The 19,491-nt window shown below is 41.2% G+C and overlaps 3 protein-coding genes across 3 annotated transcripts; 2 read left to right on the top strand and 1 right to left on the bottom strand.

Moving 5' to 3' along the window:
• The first annotated feature begins 6 nt into the window (after positions 1 to 6).
• Positions 7 to 3,984, top strand: LOC135331847 (N-acetyl-D-glucosamine kinase-like). Its single transcript, XM_064527111.1, has 10 exons — positions 7 to 120; positions 223 to 307; positions 821 to 919; positions 1,367 to 1,508; positions 1,937 to 2,050; positions 2,228 to 2,340; positions 2,430 to 2,517; positions 2,654 to 2,754; positions 2,812 to 2,893; positions 3,656 to 3,984. The coding sequence occupies exons 1-10, from the start codon at positions 83 to 85 to the stop codon at positions 3,826 to 3,828; spliced, it is 1,035 nt and encodes a 344-aa protein (XP_064383181.1). The 5' UTR covers positions 7 to 82; the 3' UTR covers positions 3,829 to 3,984.
• Positions 3,985 to 4,579: 595 nt separating this feature from the next.
• On the bottom strand, positions 4,580 to 8,318 carry LOC135331841 (rhotekin-2-like). The gene is made up of 11 exons (XM_064527101.1): positions 8,123 to 8,318; positions 7,370 to 7,581; positions 7,263 to 7,303; positions 7,118 to 7,171; positions 6,813 to 6,930; positions 6,517 to 6,643; positions 6,151 to 6,296; positions 5,825 to 5,984; positions 5,585 to 5,713; positions 5,172 to 5,309; positions 4,580 to 4,991 (listed from the first exon to the last, which is right to left on the bottom strand). The coding sequence occupies exons 1-11, from the start codon at positions 8,315 to 8,317 to the stop codon at positions 4,824 to 4,826; spliced, it is 1,488 nt and encodes a 495-aa protein (XP_064383171.1). The 5' UTR covers position 8,318; the 3' UTR covers positions 4,580 to 4,823.
• Positions 8,319 to 8,387: 69 nt separating this feature from the next.
• Positions 8,388 to 13,052, top strand: LOC135331845 (rRNA N6-adenosine-methyltransferase ZCCHC4-like). Its single transcript, XM_064527107.1, has 12 exons — positions 8,388 to 8,550; positions 8,613 to 8,751; positions 8,801 to 9,044; positions 9,318 to 9,409; positions 9,490 to 9,556; positions 9,624 to 9,825; positions 9,950 to 10,035; positions 10,183 to 10,374; positions 10,648 to 10,699; positions 10,777 to 10,837; positions 12,697 to 12,786; positions 12,841 to 13,052. The coding sequence occupies exons 1-12, from the start codon at positions 8,472 to 8,474 to the stop codon at positions 12,887 to 12,889; spliced, it is 1,353 nt and encodes a 450-aa protein (XP_064383177.1). The 5' UTR covers positions 8,388 to 8,471; the 3' UTR covers positions 12,890 to 13,052.
• The last annotated feature ends 6,439 nt before the right edge of the window (positions 13,053 to 19,491 follow it).

Below are 19,491 nucleotides of genomic sequence, written 5' to 3'. Positions count from 1 at the left end.
ATTGGACCTAGACCTAGCCACTCCCATCTTTTATACTTTGCTGCACTATATATAATAGCTACGTACTGTTGCTCCTCTCGTCATGGAAAGAACTGACAGACTTTATGGTGGGATTCAGGGGTAAATAAATAAATATGTGTTACTTTGATTCTTGCATATTGCTGTTTTCAATTTTGTTGTGTAGAGCTAGATATTGGGGTACTCCATTGTTGTTTTCCACAGAGGTGGCAGTGGTTCTGATGCAGTGCTCATCACTGAGAGTGGTAACATTGTAGGGAGGTCACACGGACCAGAAACTAATCCGTGGGTGAGGATAGTTTTGCTTACATTGTACTGTGTGCATACATGTATCCATTTCGTAAATTAATTGTCATGGTAGCATTCCCATTGTACTAGTTAGTTGGGCCTAGGTGAAGCCCAACCCTGTATATATATGAACACGTTGCTATATCAAGTTTTTCCATTGATACTTAGTAAGAATATGATTTATCAAAAGTGGGCGGAAACCGCAAGTCCTAGTTAGATCTACTTCAAGAGACAATTGCACGTAGCAGTAGCTCTATGTTGACCTGGTCTGTTCCTAGCTTGTCTGTTATTGTGTTTCTCTCTTTGGAGGACTAGGTACCAGAGGAGGTACACATTCACTATGAGCCACACCTTCAGCACTTTGAAGTTAAACCAAACTTTCTGCAGTGAAACAAAATCTTGTATTATAGTAGTAGTACCAACCCTTATGTATGCGTCCATCTGGCCACTAGTAGGACCTTATTGAATTTACGATGTGTTCCGTAGGGTGATAGTACATTTATTTTGCATGCAGCAAGTTGGGTTCGATGTCGTGGTGGACACAATCAGTGACATGGTCTCACGGGCCAAGAAAGATGCAGGAGTTGACCCCAATACTCCTCTCATTACTCTTGTAAGTCGATCACAAATTATAACTCATTCTTTACCGAAACTTTACACAAAAATCAATGTTGCTTTAATGTGTAAGCTTTGCCCCCTAAAGGGGTACTCAGATAGCTACATCTATGACATGAAGAATCTACGTACTTCTGATTAACAAATTAATGCTATAGACTTGAGAAGCCATAACAGATTTCTCCCAAAAAGCGTTCTGTAGCTTGCAGGAAGTGAAGAAGAGAGGACTGTAGCTTGTAGGTAGGACCATTGTACATGGACTTCATTGTCCTCATGCTCAGGGTTTGTAGCTGAGTGGAGGAGAGATGACTGAAGCTTGTAGGTAGGACCATTGTACATGGACTTCATTCTCCTCATGCTCAGGGTTTATTGCTAAGTGAAGGAAAGATGACTGTAGCTTGTAGGTAGAACCATTGTACATGAACTTTATTCTCCTCATGCTCAGGGTTTGTCGCTGAGTGGAGGAGAGATGACTGAAGCTCAAGAGAGGATCATAGCCGGCCTCAAGGACAAGTACCCTCACACAAGCACCCACTACCATGTCTGCACTGACACATTTGGCTCCATAGCTACAGCCTTCTCCAGTGGTGAGTATCATATTTAGCAGTGTACATCGCATCACAATAGCTATATTGTATACACTTCTAATAGCCTGTACAAGGTAACAAGCGTGTATTAAAAACGTACAGTCCCGTCCGTGTTATGGCCCGATAGTAGATTGTGGTCAAGGGCCTTTATTATTACACAGTCGTAGCCTCAAGGCATGATTTGGTAAGGGTCGTTGTGTTAAAAACCATAAAATAATAATGATGATAGCATAAGAATCTTCGTGTTGCATCTATTATGTACTATTGGTCACAGGCAACTCAACTTGCCCTCGGGCTTGTGGCTAAATATTTCATACACCACTCGGTCTTATGCTGTATCTATTACAGTCACATTATCAATGCAATGAAACTGAGATGGGCTCTCCTTATAGTGTCTCAGTTACCTATTTGATCAATCCGTACTATAGGAGGAATGGTGCTGATATCAGGAACCGGCTCCAACTGCCAGCTGCTCAATCCATCCGGGGGCGTGGCACCTCGTTGTGGAGGGTGGGGCCACATGTTGGGAGACGAAGGCTCAGGTATGGGAGTGTGTAGTGTATAAACCATTGCCATTCTTTATTGGAATAATTGAAACGCAATCTATCGGCATTAAAATTCGATTGTCGTGGCCTATACATGTATAATTATTACCATATGATATTTGGACGAGACATGCCAGTTTTGTTGAATATACTTATCTGTTCATCTCTCTGCAGGGTATTGGATCAGTCAGAGGGCCATGAAGACCGTGTACGACCATGACGATGGGTTTGTGATCTGTGAACATGATGTCACAGCAGTGAGAGATCTTATCTGGAAGAAATTTCAGGTTAGTGAATATAAAAATGGTGGGACGGTTATGTAGTAGTTAACGCTGGCTCTGTGAATCCTTCTCACTAACTATCTTTCTGCCATTAGATGCAAGATCGCTTCGATATACTGCCCCATATCTATGAGAAGTTCAGTAAAGCAAAAGTGGCTCTTCTCTGCAAAGACTTGGCTCAATGTAAGACATAGTGTGGGAGCATCCAACATTTATTGTCACTGTACACTTACCCTCGTATTTATGTGATGACCCAACCCCCCCACTCCATACACATGTGTACATTCTTCACTGCACACTCACACTCACTCGCTTACAGTGGCCCAAGAGACTGGAGATCCACTGGCTGTTCAACTGTTCAGGATTGCTGGACAAATGCTGGGAAGGCACATCAGGACTCTCATTCCAAAGGCTGACAAAGTAAGGCTCATTTCTGTTCCAGCAAAAACATTATGTCCACTGTTGTTGTTCTAACAGTCTTTGCTGTGTGAGCCCGGAGGTCTCCACATAGTTGCCATTGGAACAGTACTAATAAAAGCTTGGGATCTTCTGAAGGAAGGTTAGTGCAAGACAATAACTAGGGTGACGCAAGCGCCATGGGGCAAGCGACGCATCCAACTCTGCTGGAAGAGATTGTGCAAATGACACCACATCTTGTGGCAGGTTGATGACATGGCCTGCGTGTATTCATATTGTCCAAGTGGTAATCGATAGATGGGCATGACTGCAGATATAAACATCTCCTCAGCATCTTGGATTGAAAAGCAGATTGTTCGAATAGAGGCATATCGGGATTCACATCTGTATGCCTCGATCTTCCTGTGTTGCTTCAAGCGTGCCTGTGTGGCCTCTGGAGTCTCTTAATAATGTTTTGGCCACTTTCTGCTGGCTATCTTTGAGGTAGTTACCTTCACTTCCTGCTGCTCCTGTGTGCCCTGTATCTTTCTCTGGGTCTAGCAAGCCTCCTTTTCCTCTTTTTAGCTGTTTCTGAGGATCTTGCCTGTCGCTCTCGCTCCCTCCTTATTGCTTGTTTTGTCGCTATTCATATCTTTATTCTTTATCATACTACTTACTATTCTTTTTATTGACTCACGTAGAAATTGGTGAGTCCCAAAAGCAAATATCGTATGCCAGCCCATGACATACACACCACCGACCAACGTTAATGACTAACTAAGGGACTCGCCGCTCACCCCTATTATGTTTATTATTATAACCTCTATTTCTAGCACAATGAAATTTGATTATGACATTTCCCTCGCAATATCCTCTCTTTACGTATAATTATTATAACAAGATACTTCTACTTTGTTTCTGCCAGGCTTTTTGTCTGCACTATCGGACACTGGAGTTGAGTTTACCCTGGTGAGCCTGAAAGAGGGTGTGTCCTCTGCAGTAGGAGCAGCTGCTCTAGGAGCCAAGGCAGCTGGCCTCTCTCTCACGATGGACCACGCAGCTAATGTCAACGTGCTGTTTCATTACAAACCAACTTGATTTGCATAAGATCGAGTGTTGAATATGCAGGTACATGTACTTCGTGTTAAACTTCTTAGCCTATTTTATTTTTTGTCTTTTATAATTACTATACCCAATTTCAAAATTGCTGTACAAAAATGATTGTATACACATCAGACTTTTAGTTTAGTGGAATCAGTACAAACGATGAATATTCATAATTATCGATCATACAGTCCCTGAGTAATCAGATATTTCTGGAGCCTCTGGGTCTGAGCCGAGTCCAGGTGGCATGAAATCCCCCATCATTGGGAAGGTTCCTTGCAAACAGCACATCATGAACAGTATGGGCACACTAAATGGGCAGGTAGCACAAATGAGCATCCAAGTCATACATTGGCAGAGCATAGCAGACGTATTGTTGTTGCTGCGCATGTTGTTGTTATTTGAGTTATTATCGAATCCTTGATATCCATTGTTCATCTTGAATTGTAGAGATCCTTTATGTATTCCACGCTATTTACTTCAGTATTAGTTTCGATCTACTTGAGTTTAATATATGTATATAGCTGATGGAAAGTAGACACATGCAATACTGTATTATAAGACTGGAGTGTTGTGAAAATGTCACTGATGGAAGTACATTAGCAATGAAAGGCTGTAATGTGTCAGAGACAAGCTATGGGACATGCTTATTTTTTGTCAGCTATAATAGCTAGTACAGTACACCATAAATTATGCATGTACATGATGCGTCACTTACATACAGCCAGCAATTGTACAATCAGAATCAGCAAAATAATTATAATATTAATTTTAAATTCCAACAGTGCAACAAATTAAACGTAAAGATAAGTGTGACTAACGTGTCACATGTGAGAAAAATTGCAGCAAATATCACAATCATGAGCTACACACAAACTATGTAGTGACACTAGAGTGACTAGTACACATGTACACAACGTGATAGCGGCTAACAACATGAACATTATTGAATACCTACAGCTCTAAAAACGTTAGATTGTGTTTAAAACTCAAAGTGTTGTCTCAGATTTCAGCCCTGGGACAGTAACCGTAGTAATTACATCAGACTGCCATCTCACAGGCTCCTCTACACTAGGGGACTCGGTGTAGAACTTGCTCTGGGGCACAGGGATGACAAATTCACAAGAGGACTTCCACACGTTCATATCAAGAATTGACTGCAAAAAAGTACCCATGTGATACAATCAGCAATAAAAAAATACAAGAATGAGCTGCTACTCTGTTAAAATGCTACTGTATGACAAGACATCAGATCACGTAGATAGTGTGCCTTTATCTCGGACGCAACAGTTATATAGTACATTTTAATTCCAGGAACCACCGGTAAGTACACACACCTGTTTGAGAGTGTCCATCCATTCTGCTCTCTCTTCCTTGGACTCAAAGGCAACAAAATACTCGTTGCTGCTGTCCTTGAGCAGCAGCACATTGGGACGGCGAATGGACAGTCGAGGAGCAGGCTCCACTGTCATTGCCTGTGTGTAAAGAGTGCACTAGCTGAGACAATAAATTACTGATACTAGTGTACTAGCGTATGTGGTACATGTAATGGATTGTAAACCCGTTGTTTAAGTACGTAACGCTATAGGTCAAACATTTTTTCCAAAGTCGGCCTGGGAAAGAGGCTGCTCTAGGCCTAACTCTCGTAATTAAAGTACAATTGAACTACATGTACACCAGCAGGTTGACAACAACATTTGTACACTCTCAACACACTACATACTTATACATGTAGTGTACATGTACATACCTTGGTAAGATCAAGTTGGTAGGTTAGGTCTCTCTTGCCCACGTCCTCAGGAGACACCCAGTACCGGAGGTGATGCCGTCTCACCACACACCACAGTCGTGTCCAGTCAGGTAGACCACCAATCATACGCTACAGAGGGCAGATCAACGGTCAGTACACCACAAAGTGACCCTGATAGCTTCTTTTAGACGCCATCACATGTGTATTAACAATACTGTATGTTGCTAGAGTCTTACGTACATGTAAGTTGACAAATCCATCTTTCCTGACTCCACTAGCACAAGCAGGCTCTGCCATGAGGGTGCAGCATATCTGGCCCCAAAGAGGGAGCAACGTCGAATCATTACCAGTGGAGGCAGTGCCACTCGCACCAACCGAGCCACGTTTCAAGATATACGTCCTGGGAAATTAACAAATATAAGTACATGTCCATGGAAATATCGAGGTTAAAAAATTTTTTAGCCAATCGTACACAGTACATGTCCATGTTGTACTAACGGAACATTCTCTAGTTCTATTTCGTAGGCCGGTAAGTGAGTACCAACATGTAATGCAAGAATACCCACCGACAGGAGTTGGAGACATCTTTGATTGTGAGGTGTGCATGTCCGGCGAGTACAAAGCGATGAGAGGGACTGACAGAAGATGGACGTGGGGTGTAGGGTGAGGAGGGGATAGTGGGCTGGGGAGCAGGGGACCCATCAACTTTGTCCTGGGGAGGAAGAAAACCAACAGTTGTACATGAAGGTATGACTAAAAAGAGTTGCAAAAGGGAGAGTTTTAGGGGAAGTTTCGTTGGATATCATGAATGTAGCAAATATACATGATGACGTAGCAGGCATCAAAAACAAGCACATGTATATAGGCTTCAGTAAGTACTACACACCAATTTGATACACGTGTGTCAGTGTATGCCAACAAGTAAGACTTACCTGTGTCTTGGACCTGAGCTTCTTGAGCATCCTGATGGGAGTGGATGATTTAGCAGAGATCTCCTCTACTGGTACTGAGCAATACACCTCCACCTCCAGACTGAAGTCAGGACCAACCATTTCAGGGCTGAGAAATGAGGTACATAGACGTTTAAGCACATGTAACACACACGCATTGTACATACAAAGGGAACTATGGCTTGCATATAAGAGTACATAATTATGTACTGATGCCACTCAATAAACACGAGATCATGACAACTCAATACATGTTCAAGAATAGGCTCTCAGCTCACAATATGATGGTGTCCCTGAACACAATGTCCATAGTGGTCCTGTCAACGTTTGCCAGCGTGGACGAGTCCATCACCTGGTTACCCATCTTGAACAGACAGAACACTCCGTAATGGGTATCTGTAGGTGCACGAAGAGATTAAATATAATTTCATGGGTCTCTAAAACCATTAATTTTCGTTGAATAGAATTTCGCGCTATTTTGGTCAAATGGAAGATTGTTAAACCACAAAAACAGCGATAATTTAAGCTCCTCGAAAACTTCGCGCTACATGGTAGTTGTTGGCCATTTAGTGTTGAACAGTACCTGCTTTGGCTTTAGCATTGTCTATTTCCCTCCACTCGAGAGGAATCCTGACGTCTGTAGTAAGAACAACATGTAATAATAATTATATCAGCCTAGAAGTGCTCCTGTCAGCACATTATACCAAATTGCCACACAAAATTCACACCTGAAATTGCGATCTTTGCTTTGCATGGAGACGGTTCATCACTGAAACAACAAAATTAATGCAACCATTTAATTTCACACAGGCGCACATGTACTCTCAACAATTACCTGTTGCCCTTGACAACATTCTCCTTCATCTGTTGCATCTCTCTCATGAGTGCTATGATCTTAGCATTGGAGACAAACAATCCTTTGGAGGCTTCCACGGACTGTCGAGAATTCTTACTGGCCTGTAACAGTTTGGCCGCTCCATCACGAATCTTGTACTCGAGCTCAATTCTTGACTGAAGAGAGTTTACGGCTGGGTTTATAGGACGAGCCTGGACATGAGCCAAGATTTAATAAACATGACTGTGTATAAATGTCACAGATTGTTGGCATTCTTGACATGCCACTCCTTAGTGATCCTGTAGGCTAGTTTATATTGTAACTACTATTTAACAGTAGGCACCGTGTATATAGCGAGTAAATTTGGCAAATCAAGGTGAGAGTCGCCAATGTTTTAGTTTGACTCCTCGGCCTCTCAGTCCCAGTATATCGCATGCCATGCAGTGCAGCATGATCGTCAAATTAAAAACAACAATAGTTCAATTGCCTCATTCGCCAAATTTACCCACTATACAATACTGGATAGTGTACAAGGTCCATACACCGTGGAACCTGTGCATTTGTGTACCACGTACGTGCACAGAATGATCACAACTTTCCACTATTAAATAGACTGAATCACTGTTCATCTACCCTTCTAGATCTATAACCGTACACTACTGAGTTAAAAGGTAACCTATTTTAGTTAAGTGCAGCCCATATATCATACAGGATGCCGATGGTGTGTACGAACAGTCAGTGTATGCTTCTCACCCTGACTGGGGTTCCCTGCAGCAGCTTAGCTCTCTTTGCTAATGGGGTCACGGGCAGGTTCTCCTTGCCGTTAGAGTGCTTGCGTTTCCCGGACACCTCATCCAGGGAGGGATACAGTCTCTTCTTGGGTACCGGTGCAGCCATTGCTTTGTAAATCTTGATTGTAAAGCTTTCCGCGTTAATATTCAAAAACATTACATGTGACTTTTGCAAGAGTTTCGATTGGATCACACAAGATCAACGAGATACGCCCACATACCATGCCACGTGGTACTGTTTATGCAAATCACTGAGAGCATGCAAGGCTGAATTTATTTTAATAGCTCTGTATCACATCATCATTGACCGTATGGATAAACCTAGAGGATTTGGTGTTGAAGCATTGCCACTGGGTTCACTGGACATTGAAATTCCTTTCTGTCCTCATGGTAAGCTACTCTCAATCTCCATAGTTTAGTATTAAATGATCTAGCTCAAAACCTATCTTCAGGACCTACCCTACTGTTTGAGAGGTACTATGCCAGTAAAGAGCCAAGGAAATTCTTCGTTTGCTCGGTTCATCGGAACAGAAAAGGCTGTCCATTCTTCCACTGGGCTGACGAACCCATTTCAGAAGAGAAAAGTCAAAGGTATTGTTTATATTCCCCTGATCAATATTTATGATTGTGAACATTTCAGGTGGATGTCTACTTTCAGAGAGAGTCAGCCAAAAATCAACCGGCTCAAGCTCCAGTCATCTCTAGTTGCTGCACAATCCCTTCCACCCACTCAACGATATTACTGCTACCAGTGTAGTATACTGTTCTTTGAGTCTGATCTCATGTCACATTCAGGACACTTTCTTACGAAAGAAATCAGTGATGAAGTTTTGCTCAAGCCCACCAAATTGATCACCCCTGTAGACGATAGGAAATCTCAAGCAGTGAGTGCTCTAGCGTGGTTGCATGTATAGTCTATATTCCGAATCCCTGTACTCCTGGTCGTATTGATAAGGCTTATAATATTTATTATGCTTTTCAACTTATGATGGGTGGGCTGGTTTTCCCTTGTATTTGCTATTGTGTGGATAAGGTGTTTTGCCTCTTGTATCATTGAATGTGCTAGGGTTGTCAGCTTGAAGCATTGTTTTAGTTTAGGAAAAGAATTATGGGGTCTACCAAGTGGTGCATTTAATGACGTGATGCTATCCTTGCAGCAATTCTATTTCTCCAAACCGTTTCTTCAACTGTTTGTTCGTGAGCTGACCAGACTGGATTACACACATGTTCTATGTGTGGGAACTCCAAGGTATTGTCATGGCCATCCTCCCTGCTAACATTTAGTAGTTATTTGTCTGTGATTATTACAATAATTCTTCTTTGTTGTAGACTCCATGAGACTCTATCCTGTTCCGAAACCTTTCACTCGCTGCTACTGGACATTGATCACAGATATGTGAGTACATCATTTATTGTATGTCCATGTCGTTCACCTAAGCATTGTCTTCTTATCTTTTGAATAGGCACAATTTTTCTCAGTGGAGAAATTCCAAAGGTTCAACATGTTTACCTCCCATTTTTACGAGAAAGGAGGAAGGAAGGTCTGCGAGGAGTTCCTAACCTCATCCCCAGGGAAGGTGGCCATTGTGGTGGACCCTCCGTTTGGAGGGCTAGCGACAGTGCTGGCTGCTGGATTGCAGGGACTATGGAAAATGGCTGGAGGTGGTAAGTGATAATAGGTCCTGTCTAAATCAACGGCATATAGCTATTACAATGTTTGACAGAATAGTGGCCAATACAATATTATGCTAAACGGTTGCTTTCCGTTGTGATCAATGTGTTTCACTAGACCTGACCACATTCCTGGTATTCCCTTACTTCATGGAGAGTCATGTGACTGATACCCTCCCGTCACTATGGATGATGGACTACCAGGTACTGTACACATAATTATATAACTGCTGTTTCAGGCTTTGGTGTTTGTGCTTCAATTCTTGTTTTAGATTCTAGCCGTCACATTTCTCAAGTCATTAATAATAAAACTGTACCTACACTGTATCAGTATAAACGTCTTCATTCCAGGTGACGTATGACAATCACAAGCATTTCTCGGACACTGCTAAGAACCCATCTCCTGTACGGATCTTCACCAACCTACCTCAGCCAGGCCTGAAGCTGCCAGCTACCAAAGGCTATCGACTCTGTGTCCCGTGTAACAAATACGTGGCCAAGCAGAACACTCACTGCAATACCTGTGACAGCTGCACTTCAAAGGTACATGTACCTCCAGCATCAGATGCAACACAATTACACCTGACTGCAAGGCTCCTCTCTATATTGAGTAAAAATTTCCCTGCTACAGTATTAATTTTGACGAGCCACTGCTTCATTGCAATAACATTTGTAGCCACCGGTGCTTATTTGCTCCAGGAGCCCATAGGTGGTCCCTGTCGACAAAGTTTCATTGTACATGTACATAATATAATTTATTGTGCCAAAAAATACGTCGTTGGTTTTTGTTGAGAATTTTTTTCCTTCAACGTACAGAATGGGAGACAATACAGCCACTGCTTCTCGTGTGGAGAGTGTGTCAAACCAGGTTGGTAGATGAACTAAAACCACACCCCATTATATACATGTAAGGTTAATGATGACATCATCATTTGTTCCATGCAGGGCGTGTTCATTGTGCCACATGCAACAAGTGTGAGCTCCCAGATCATCAGTGTGGACAGAAGTATGTATGATTTACAGTGTAGATTCTATTTCGGTGTCTCTTGGTAGCCAGGATACCCTTTTCCTCACAAGAGTTCAATAAATCGAAATTTAGAGCACTAAAGCATAGATAGTAGAGGAAGGGGATTGGAAACGGGATCACGTGAGCTTATGCTTGCAACGTAAGGCCTCTGGGACCGTGCGCGTGGCAACCAATAGACACCTTGAGGTGTGATTTTACTGGTTTTGAGGTCAAGAGAAGCTTTTGAAAAGAAGCAAATGAGAGGATACTAGGTAAGTAAATGTATGAATAGCCCTAAAATTTGTCTTACTAGCTAGAAGTCATGTTCACTCTTGGTAGCACACAAAAATTGAAGATTTTACAACACTTAGCTTCTTCTTTTTATTTGTGGGGTAAGAACTGACTTATGAATTGCATCTATTGTAAATGAATGGTCACAGTAGTAGTACATGATGGTATTTTATTGCTTCAGCTATATATTGGAAGTGGGGATATCATACTTCTTGAGTTATTGACCGATTTGTTGATTTCCACTAGCCATCTTTGCGGGGTAGTATCTCCATAACTAAGCTGAGTTTATATTCGAGACTCGGCAATATTAAAGATCAATGTCCATATTATTGCTTCCAATCCATTAGATTTTGAAAATCACTATTCATGCTCTGATTTTGTCACCGCAGTGTCGATGTGTGGCGAGAACTTGGACTGAGAAATCACTGGAAGAACATTGATAATTCATGTATAATTATGTTTAGATCATGCTTATACCTTTTATTGATTGTTCATTGTTGTCTATGCATGATCATAAGCTTGCTTAAGCTTTTAGTTTAGCATAAACTGCCATTAGTGCACAAAAAGTTTATTGCAAGCTCAGCACTTTAAGCTGCATCCATGGTCGCGGCTATAATTGAGGACGGTCCGTGTGAAATAGTGCTAATTGCCTGTGTTTCTAATCCCCTTCCTCTACTATCTATGACTAAAGTGCAAACCCTCGGCTGGTGATATGATTGAATGCAGTGCATGTAGTGATGTTGTTATCATGTATGACTTAACTGTCTAGTATAGTACAGCAGCTCAGGAGCAATTACTACTGAAAACTAAACCAGACTGGAGGCATGCTGAAACATTTGAGAAACAGGTAGTGGTATTATAATTATATGCACTGTGGATTGGGATCACAGCAAAGAAGCCTGGAGTCTCAGAGAAGTGTGGCTCCCAGGTCCTGCATGGAGTAGGATCCCAGTCAGCTAACATGGCTAAGCAGCAGGAGCTATAATTATAGCTTTCTACTTTAGTGACCCTGTTCCTTTGTTCCTGGTACAAGATCACTTCAGTTATAAAATAAAATTATTTAAAGTTATAAAATAATGCATGTGCCTAGTTCTGTTCAAGCTACATTTTGCTCGCTTTTACTAGACAACGAAGCTTTAACACCAAAAGCTGCCACTATTAAAAGTACTAACTTGTTGTGTGGAGGCTACCCATGTTGTAAACGCAGTGCTAGAGCATCCAGGTAAGCAGACCCAGTCACAAGCTTCTTAGCTTTTGCTCGTTTTTATTTGACAACGAAGGTTTAACATCAAATTCTGCCACTATTAAAACTAATAACTTGTTATGTGAAGGCTATCCATGCTGTAAATGCAGTGCTGTGGCATCCAGGTGAGTAGATTCACAAATTACAAACAAACAAACAAACCAACAAAAACTATAACCTGTGGCCGCCCACGCACCTCGGGTTAATAACCTTTTACCCATCAGGAGTGCTGTATAGAATAGTGTTGATGTCGCATAGGATTTATACTGTCTTACAGGACAAGATACTTTTTGTGGTGTTCATACATAATAAATTTCCTCTCCAGGGCCAGTGTTGGTTGTCATGTGTGTGGCTCGTTGGAGCACAAACGAAGGGACTGTCCCAAGACAAAGTGTACACCTAAACCAAGTAAAAGGTACAGCTTTATTTACACACACCTAGCTGTCAGCGGGTCATTTTTCTCTCATAGGAAATTGCCTGGTCCTAAGCAAGCTAGAGCAAAGAGACACAAGAAATGATTTTTTAGGCGTTTTTAAAATGTCTTTAATCGTGTTGTCACTTTCTGCTCTACTTTATGACTATGTGGAAATAGCTAGCTAAAAATGTTATGCTAAATATAGTACAAGTACCATAGATATCAAGGGTGTATATATTGGATTTGTACTAATTTCTACCAGTGTATAGTTGTATATATTCCCTGAGGGCGCAGTAGTACAATAACAGTTGTACAACAAGCGTGCGCTTGCTAATGCCTCTCGCCATGTTATGCTTTCGCTCAAAAAGTATTAGTGTTATAATGAATTTTACATTAAAGTTAGTATATAGCTTATCTATATAAACTCACTGAGAAGAAAAGACATATCTATTGTTGTTATCTATTGTATTATGTGGCTTACCAGAACCTCAAGAAAAAAGAAAATTGATTCTTCCAGGATCTGGAGTTCAGTGTATATAATATCTATCATACTTGCATATTGGTAGTGTTTTGTGGCTTACCAGGCCCTCAAGAAAAAGATGATTCTGCCAGGAGAATCTGGATCTAGATCTTGGATATTATTTTCTCACACGTAGGGAATGAGCGCGCATGCGTATTACATCCACAGGAATAATTAAAGGGTGTGTTCAAAGAGATCATCACAAACCAGAGGAGGTACGACATCCGCGTGTCATCTGCATGTCTTTAACACACACATTCCGAACTTTGACCTAAGGAATGTGTGTCTAGAACGTTTCCTTTGACACGCGGATGTCGTACCTCCTCTGATCACAAACGGCTACTACAGAGGAGGTTGGACACGAAGCCAAAAAGTTAATAATGACGTAGTCTTTATTAAAATACTTGAACCTTGAACCTACTTTTATCAAGCTCTTTTCTAGCCAGCAGGTCACCTTTTCATTCTGGAAACGAGTATACTTAGATGATGATATAGCTGAGCTATACATTCACTCTACAGCACGGTAGCTCCTACTTTATAAAGGTCAGAGGTCAGTTTGACATGACAGAACTACGACCTTTGTGAGAGGTCACCCCTTTTAGGCACTGCGATTTCTCTGGAGGGGCGCAGTAGCTAAAAGTTAACTAATTTGCAGCAGTAACATGAAGGGGCTACTTTATCACAAGAATCAGGGCGCGATGTGCAGTCAAACTTGCAAATTTACTGCACAAAACATAAGCTCACGTGATATTCATTAGTGACTATTTGACCCTGTCTACCCTCCTCTGCGGCTACTATATAGCTAGCTGTTTTAACAGATATTTCTGACTCTTGTAGCTAACAAAAAGCTAGCGCTTTAGTACAAGGCTGTAACTCATGTTGAATAGAAAGTTTGTGCGAACAGGTGAAGATTCTGAAGGGACTTGCAACAGCCTTCAATGTGAGTCAAACTAGCCATAACTCGAGAAAGAAGCTTTAGTTTGCTAATCCACGAAGCAAAATCCAAGAGAACGTGGCTAGAAGCCTATAGAAGCTGTTAGTTTTCGTCGCATTGCAACCGTTAAGCAGTTACAGCTGGAACAGACACAGTCAGATTTACCGTATTCCTCATGCGGCTACTCCTCAGGCATAATAACAATACACAAGCAGATATCCATGGTACAGATAGCTTGGACTATGAACACGTATTGATTAGAAGCAGGAGTGCATGTACTCCTGTTAGAAGTAATTAGAAGCTGTTATCCAACCCATTTACAACTGAGTAGTAGTGATCTTGAACTTGACAAACCACATTTACAACTTCAGGTACCGTGGGTAATGTAGGTAGCATGGGTGTTATAGGTAATGTAGGTAACACGGGTAATGTAGGTATAGCATGGGGTAATGTAGGTAACACGGGTATTGTAGGTAGCATGGGTAATGTAGGTAGCATGGGTGTTGTAGGTAATGTAGGTAACACGGGTAATGTAGGTATAGCATGGGGTAATGTAGGTAACATGGGTATTGTAGGTAGCATGGGTAATGTAGGTAACACGGGTATTGTAGGTAGCATGGGTAATGTAGGTAGCACGGGTATTGTAGGTAATGTATAGGTAACACGGGTAATGTAGAGGTAACACGGGTAATGTAGGTAGCACAGGTATTGTAGGTAATGTAGGTAAGTAGGTAATGTAGGTAACACTGGTAATGTAGGTAACACGGGTAATGTAGGTAACACGGGTAATGTAGGTAACACGGGTAATGTAGGTAATGTAGGCAACATGGGTATTCTAGGTAACGTAGGTAATGTAGGTAGCATGGGTATTATAGGTAGTGTGGGTAATGTAGGTAGTACGTAGTTGGGCGGAGTCCAACCAACTGCGTAGGGTTGGGCACCACTGCAATGTCAGGTTTTGTTCCACTGCGAAAGTTTTGCAGCCCAATCAGATTGCAGAGTTCAAGTGCTGAAGGCGTGGCTTATTAATGAACGAGTCAGTAACTGGTAATTCTCTTTAGTCAAATCAAAATGCAACAATAGTAGACAAGCCAGCTTGATCCAGGAACACACCAGGTCAGTTAGAGCTAGTGGCAAGCAAAAGTGACTCCTGCAGAGCATTCTAACTGAGATTTACGGTTACCGCCCACTTTGTTAGCCACACCCTAAAGCTAAGTACCAATGGAACAAAACCTGACATTGCAGTGGTGCCCAACCCCACGCAGTTGATTGGACTCCGCCCAACTAGGTAGTACGGGTAATGTAGGTAACATGGGTATTGTAGGTAACACGGGTAATGTAGGTAGCCACGGGTATTGTAGGTAGCACGGGTATTGTAGGTAATGTAGGTAGCATGGGTAATGTAGGTAGCACGGGTAATGTAAGTAACACGGGTATTTTAGGTATATAATGTAGGTAATGTAGGTAACACGGGTAATATAGGTAGCACGGGTATAATTGTAGGTGATGTAGGTAACATGGGTAATGTAGGTAAAGGGGTCTGGATTAGCGAGGTTCTACTGTGTACACATATAGAGCCACATGTGCAGCACTGATATCATGTGAAAAAAATGCAATTAAGACCCTTGTACGATACCCTCATTAGCGACACCTGTCCTACCTCCTTTGGCTAAATACAGGAAAATTCTAATGGTGTAATAGCCTGCAAACCATGAATAACCTTCCTCGGATGAAATTGTCCAGTAGGCACACCTCGAAACTGCATGATTTGAGCAAACGACTAGCGTTTGGTTATAGTGCTAGAGCTGACTAATCTCTAGCTAGCTCCAGAGACTGTTAACTTATAATTCGCTTGTAATCACTACTAACCAGAAGTGCATGAATAGGAGTATCCGACACCCACGCATTGTAACAAATGCACAAAGCTATGTTTTCTCGTGAGAGCGTCATACTACGTAGTTATCATAACAATCGCTAGTACATGAATATACTTATAAGTGAAAATCACCTGATATCAGGTGTGTTGTAATGTATAGTGGCCGAGAAGGGTCCTCCCCCTACCGCCACAATGAACAGCGCGCGCCGAGTTTCCGTTGATCACGCTCGCGGTAGGCACATAAAGCGCGCGGTTGTTTCTGATGCCCTACTGCGGTTAAACAAAGAGCCGCTAACAAATTTTAAGATCAGTCTGCACAAGGTCAAAGGTCAATCAATCATGTCCTGCAGTCTGCATCAATAGCTATCCAGGTATGATTTATTGACCTTTGACCTTGTGCAGACTGATCTTAAAATTTGTTGGCGGCTCTTTGTTTAACCGCCTGCGCTGTGTGTCTCTCACCGCGCGCTTTATGTGCTTTACCGCGAGCGTTTATATTTAAGTGCCCGCGGTCAACGGAAACTCCATGCACGCGGTTCATTGTGGCGGGAGGCGGAGGCGGGTGACCCTTCTCAGCCACCGTAGTAATGAGTGTGTGGTTAAATACTTATTCCCAGTGGTTGTAGCTACTGTAGAAGCCAATTACAATAGTGCAATTTTCAATATCATAGATAATAAAAGGAGACATACAAACAGAGAAAAGGCTAAATAAACATATCTATTCAGCCAGTTCCTAGATGTGGCCTTTCCCTGCAAAGATGGAACAGTTTGAACGTAAGTCAAAAGCATGTATGTGAACACAGGCAAACCCACTGCCAATCCTTAAGTAAAACTTAGGGGTTTTACTATTAAATGTAGCAGTTTGCTGAGGCCTTGTGAAGGAAGCTAGCTGAAGCCGGCCGTACCCAAGACTACAAAACATAAAAAAAGGTACTGTAAAATGTCAAGTGGGGCCTCCTCTCCGATCCTGGAGCCATAGCAGACGGCCCGGATCTAGTCCAGGGGTCATTCAATATCAATTCAACGAAATTTAAAACGTAACGTCTTCAGAATTGCACGAAACTTGGTATATGTATGAGGAATGGTATGATAACATCTCAGAATAAATTTTGGGTTTGTAAAACAATATGGCTTCTGAGATTGAAAAATGCAGAAATTCCCCACTTTTAGAAACTGGCTGCTGTTAGTTAAACTGTAACTTTCTATAACCATTAACTTTCAAGACTAAGAATGTATATCATCTTGTTACCTAAGAAATTCCGCATTATTTGGCATGTTGTATGGCTTCACTCGATAAAGTTCGTGTATTGCATCCAATTAGTGTTCTTTGAAGTCTGGCTTCTCAAAAAAATTTTTTCTGTACTTTTTTTGAGTATCATGTTCCTTATACCATTCTCTTGGAACCGAAGTGTGACAAGTTTGATTCTGGGATTCCAATGGGATCATGAGATACGTTGTGGGATGAGATGTGATGTGGGCAATATTTGTGGTTTTTAGAATAAACAGTCCTTAAAATTTTTTTGCAAAACATTTCTGCATTCCCAATTGTTATTGTGCACTTTTCCTTAGTAAGTAAGCTGTGTGTGAGGCCCTTTGTTGTGGCAATAATTACAATTAGCAATATATTGTAGGTTTTAAGTTTATGAGCGACATTACCTACGTAGGTAACAATTATACATTTTAGTTGTAGCAATGGTAATTTCATAAAAGTTGATCAGTATAAAACATTAGCATTAACATTTAAAAACATTAACAAGCCTAGGCCAAATGTTTGGTCAATATTTCTGATGCAGTTTTAATCTCCTTTTGGATAAATTCGACCTGTTCTGATTTGATGATCAATCGTTTAAAAATCATGTAGGCAACATATTTCTGGAGCTGGGATACTTGAATAAGCTGCATTCATGGCCTGCGAGGGTAGAGAAATTCTATACAAACTAGTGAGTTGTGTGGTTTTACTTGGAAAACACCCTAGCTAACCACCCATTTTTTTGCAGACCAATCACTAAATATTCTCTGGTGGCTTTTCAGTTTCTAATGAGATTATACTCAGTGTCCATCTTCTAACTGCAGTACTATACTATATCAGTAGCTAGAGATGGTGCAAATAATTTATAATGTGTGTAGTTTGCATGTGTCTGGAATCGTTTGAGAAAAGAAGAAATTATTGTTCAAGATAATGTTGCTCTCTTTCATAGTTCTCTGTAGTGCAGTATTCAGATATGCTTGTCACCACTCAATCAAATAGCTGGCGTGGTGTCAGTATTATTTTGCTGCTCGTATGGTCGCTGTAAACTTGTTTTAGCTATCAGTCGTTTTACAGTTCCTCGGCTGAAAGTTCGAATTCTTCCTTGTGATAACCAGGAAAGTTAGCACACATGTTTTAGGTACATGACACAACAAAGAAGGACTGTTTATTCTCTGAAACCACAAAATTAATATTGCCCAAATCACACTACATCCCACAACATCTCATGATCCCATTGGAATCCCAGAACCAAACTTGTCACACTTCAAGAGAATGGTACGAGGAACATGATACACAACAAATTACAGGGAAAAAACAGTGCTTTTTGAGAAGTCAGAGTTCAAAGGACACTAATTAGATGCAATACCTAAAATTTATCAGTTGAAGCCGTACAACATACCAAATGATGCAGAATTTCTTAGGCAACAAGATGATATACATTCTTAGTCTTGAATGTTAATGGTTAGAAAGTTACAGTTTAACTAACAGCAGCCAGTTTTTAAAGGTGGAGAATTTATGCATTTTTTTTCAATCTCAGAAGCCATATTGTTTACAAACTCAACATTTTTTCTGAGATGTTATCATACCATTCCTCATACATATACCAAGTTTCATGCAATTCTGAAGATGTCACGTTTTAGAATTGATATGGAATGACCCCCAGGACAAATCAAAGCTTCCTCAGTTCCAGAAAGGAAACTATTTTGGGATCATAATGACAATGGCATAAATAATTTTTAGTAGAGACTATAACAAATTGATCTATCATGTCAAGAGTTCATTAGGAAGAGTACGCAATTCCAATAGACTGAAAGCATTCCTCCAATCTTACGTCACAGATACTGGCTGTTGTAACCCTCCACCTAGCAGGAAAGGCAATGAATAAAATTAGTAACTCCTACTGGCAGTTGTAAATGAATAACATTAGTGATAATTATCACTATGTTATTCATTGCAAATTTAATTTCACAGTTTATACAACAGCATGTTGTTGCGACATAAGTGGAGAAACGCCCCCTATGGTTTTAAGTGGAGTTGCATACTCTTCCTAATGAATTCTTGATCATGTCTATTGCCACTTGGACTTCTTCTTGGTGCTCGGTGGTGTTAATAATATTCTGCTAATG

The sequence above is a fragment of the Halichondria panicea genome, chromosome 2 (assembly GCF_963675165.1).
Source record: "Halichondria panicea chromosome 2, odHalPani1.1, whole genome shotgun sequence".
NCBI classification, from domain to species: Eukaryota; Metazoa; Porifera; class Demospongiae; order Suberitida; family Halichondriidae; genus Halichondria; species Halichondria panicea.
This window is presented reverse-complemented; position numbering and strand designations above follow the sequence as displayed.

What these genes read in the sequence shown, in the direction of transcription:
- LOC135331847 (XM_064527111.1), top strand. Translation starts at nt 83, where the DNA reads ATGGAAAGAACTGACAGACTTTATGGTGGGATTCAGGG. An exon ending in GTTGGGAGACGAAGGCTCAG is followed by an intron (nt 2,051 to 2,227) that starts GTATGGGAGTGT and finishes ATCTCTCTGCAG; the next exon opens with GGTATTGGATCAGTCAGAGG. An exon ending in CTGCAAAGACTTGGCTCAAT is followed by an intron (nt 2,518 to 2,653) that starts GTAAGACATAGT and finishes ACTCGCTTACAG; the next exon opens with TGGCCCAAGAGACTGGAGAT.
- LOC135331841 (XM_064527101.1), bottom strand. Translation starts at nt 8,317, where the DNA reads ATGTTTTTGAATATTAACGCGGAAAGCTTTACAATCAAGATTTACAAA. An exon ending in AGCTCAGGTCCAAGACACAG is followed by an intron (nt 6,297 to 6,516) that starts GTAAGTCTTACT and finishes CTTCCTCCCCAG; the next exon opens with GACAAAGTTGATGGGTCCCC. An exon ending in GGATGGACACTCTCAAACAG is followed by an intron (nt 4,992 to 5,171) that starts GTGTGTGTACTT and finishes ACTTTTTTGCAG; the next exon opens with TCAATTCTTGATATGAACGT.
- LOC135331845 (XM_064527107.1), top strand. Translation starts at nt 8,472, where the DNA reads ATGGATAAACCTAGAGGATTTGGTGTTGAAGCATTGCCACTGGGTTCA. An exon ending in AATTCCTTTCTGTCCTCATG is followed by an intron (nt 8,551 to 8,612) that starts GTAAGCTACTCT and finishes ACCTATCTTCAG; the next exon opens with GACCTACCCTACTGTTTGAG. An exon ending in GATCATCAGTGTGGACAGAA is followed by an intron (nt 10,838 to 12,696) that starts GTATGTATGATT and finishes TTTCCTCTCCAG; the next exon opens with GGCCAGTGTTGGTTGTCATG.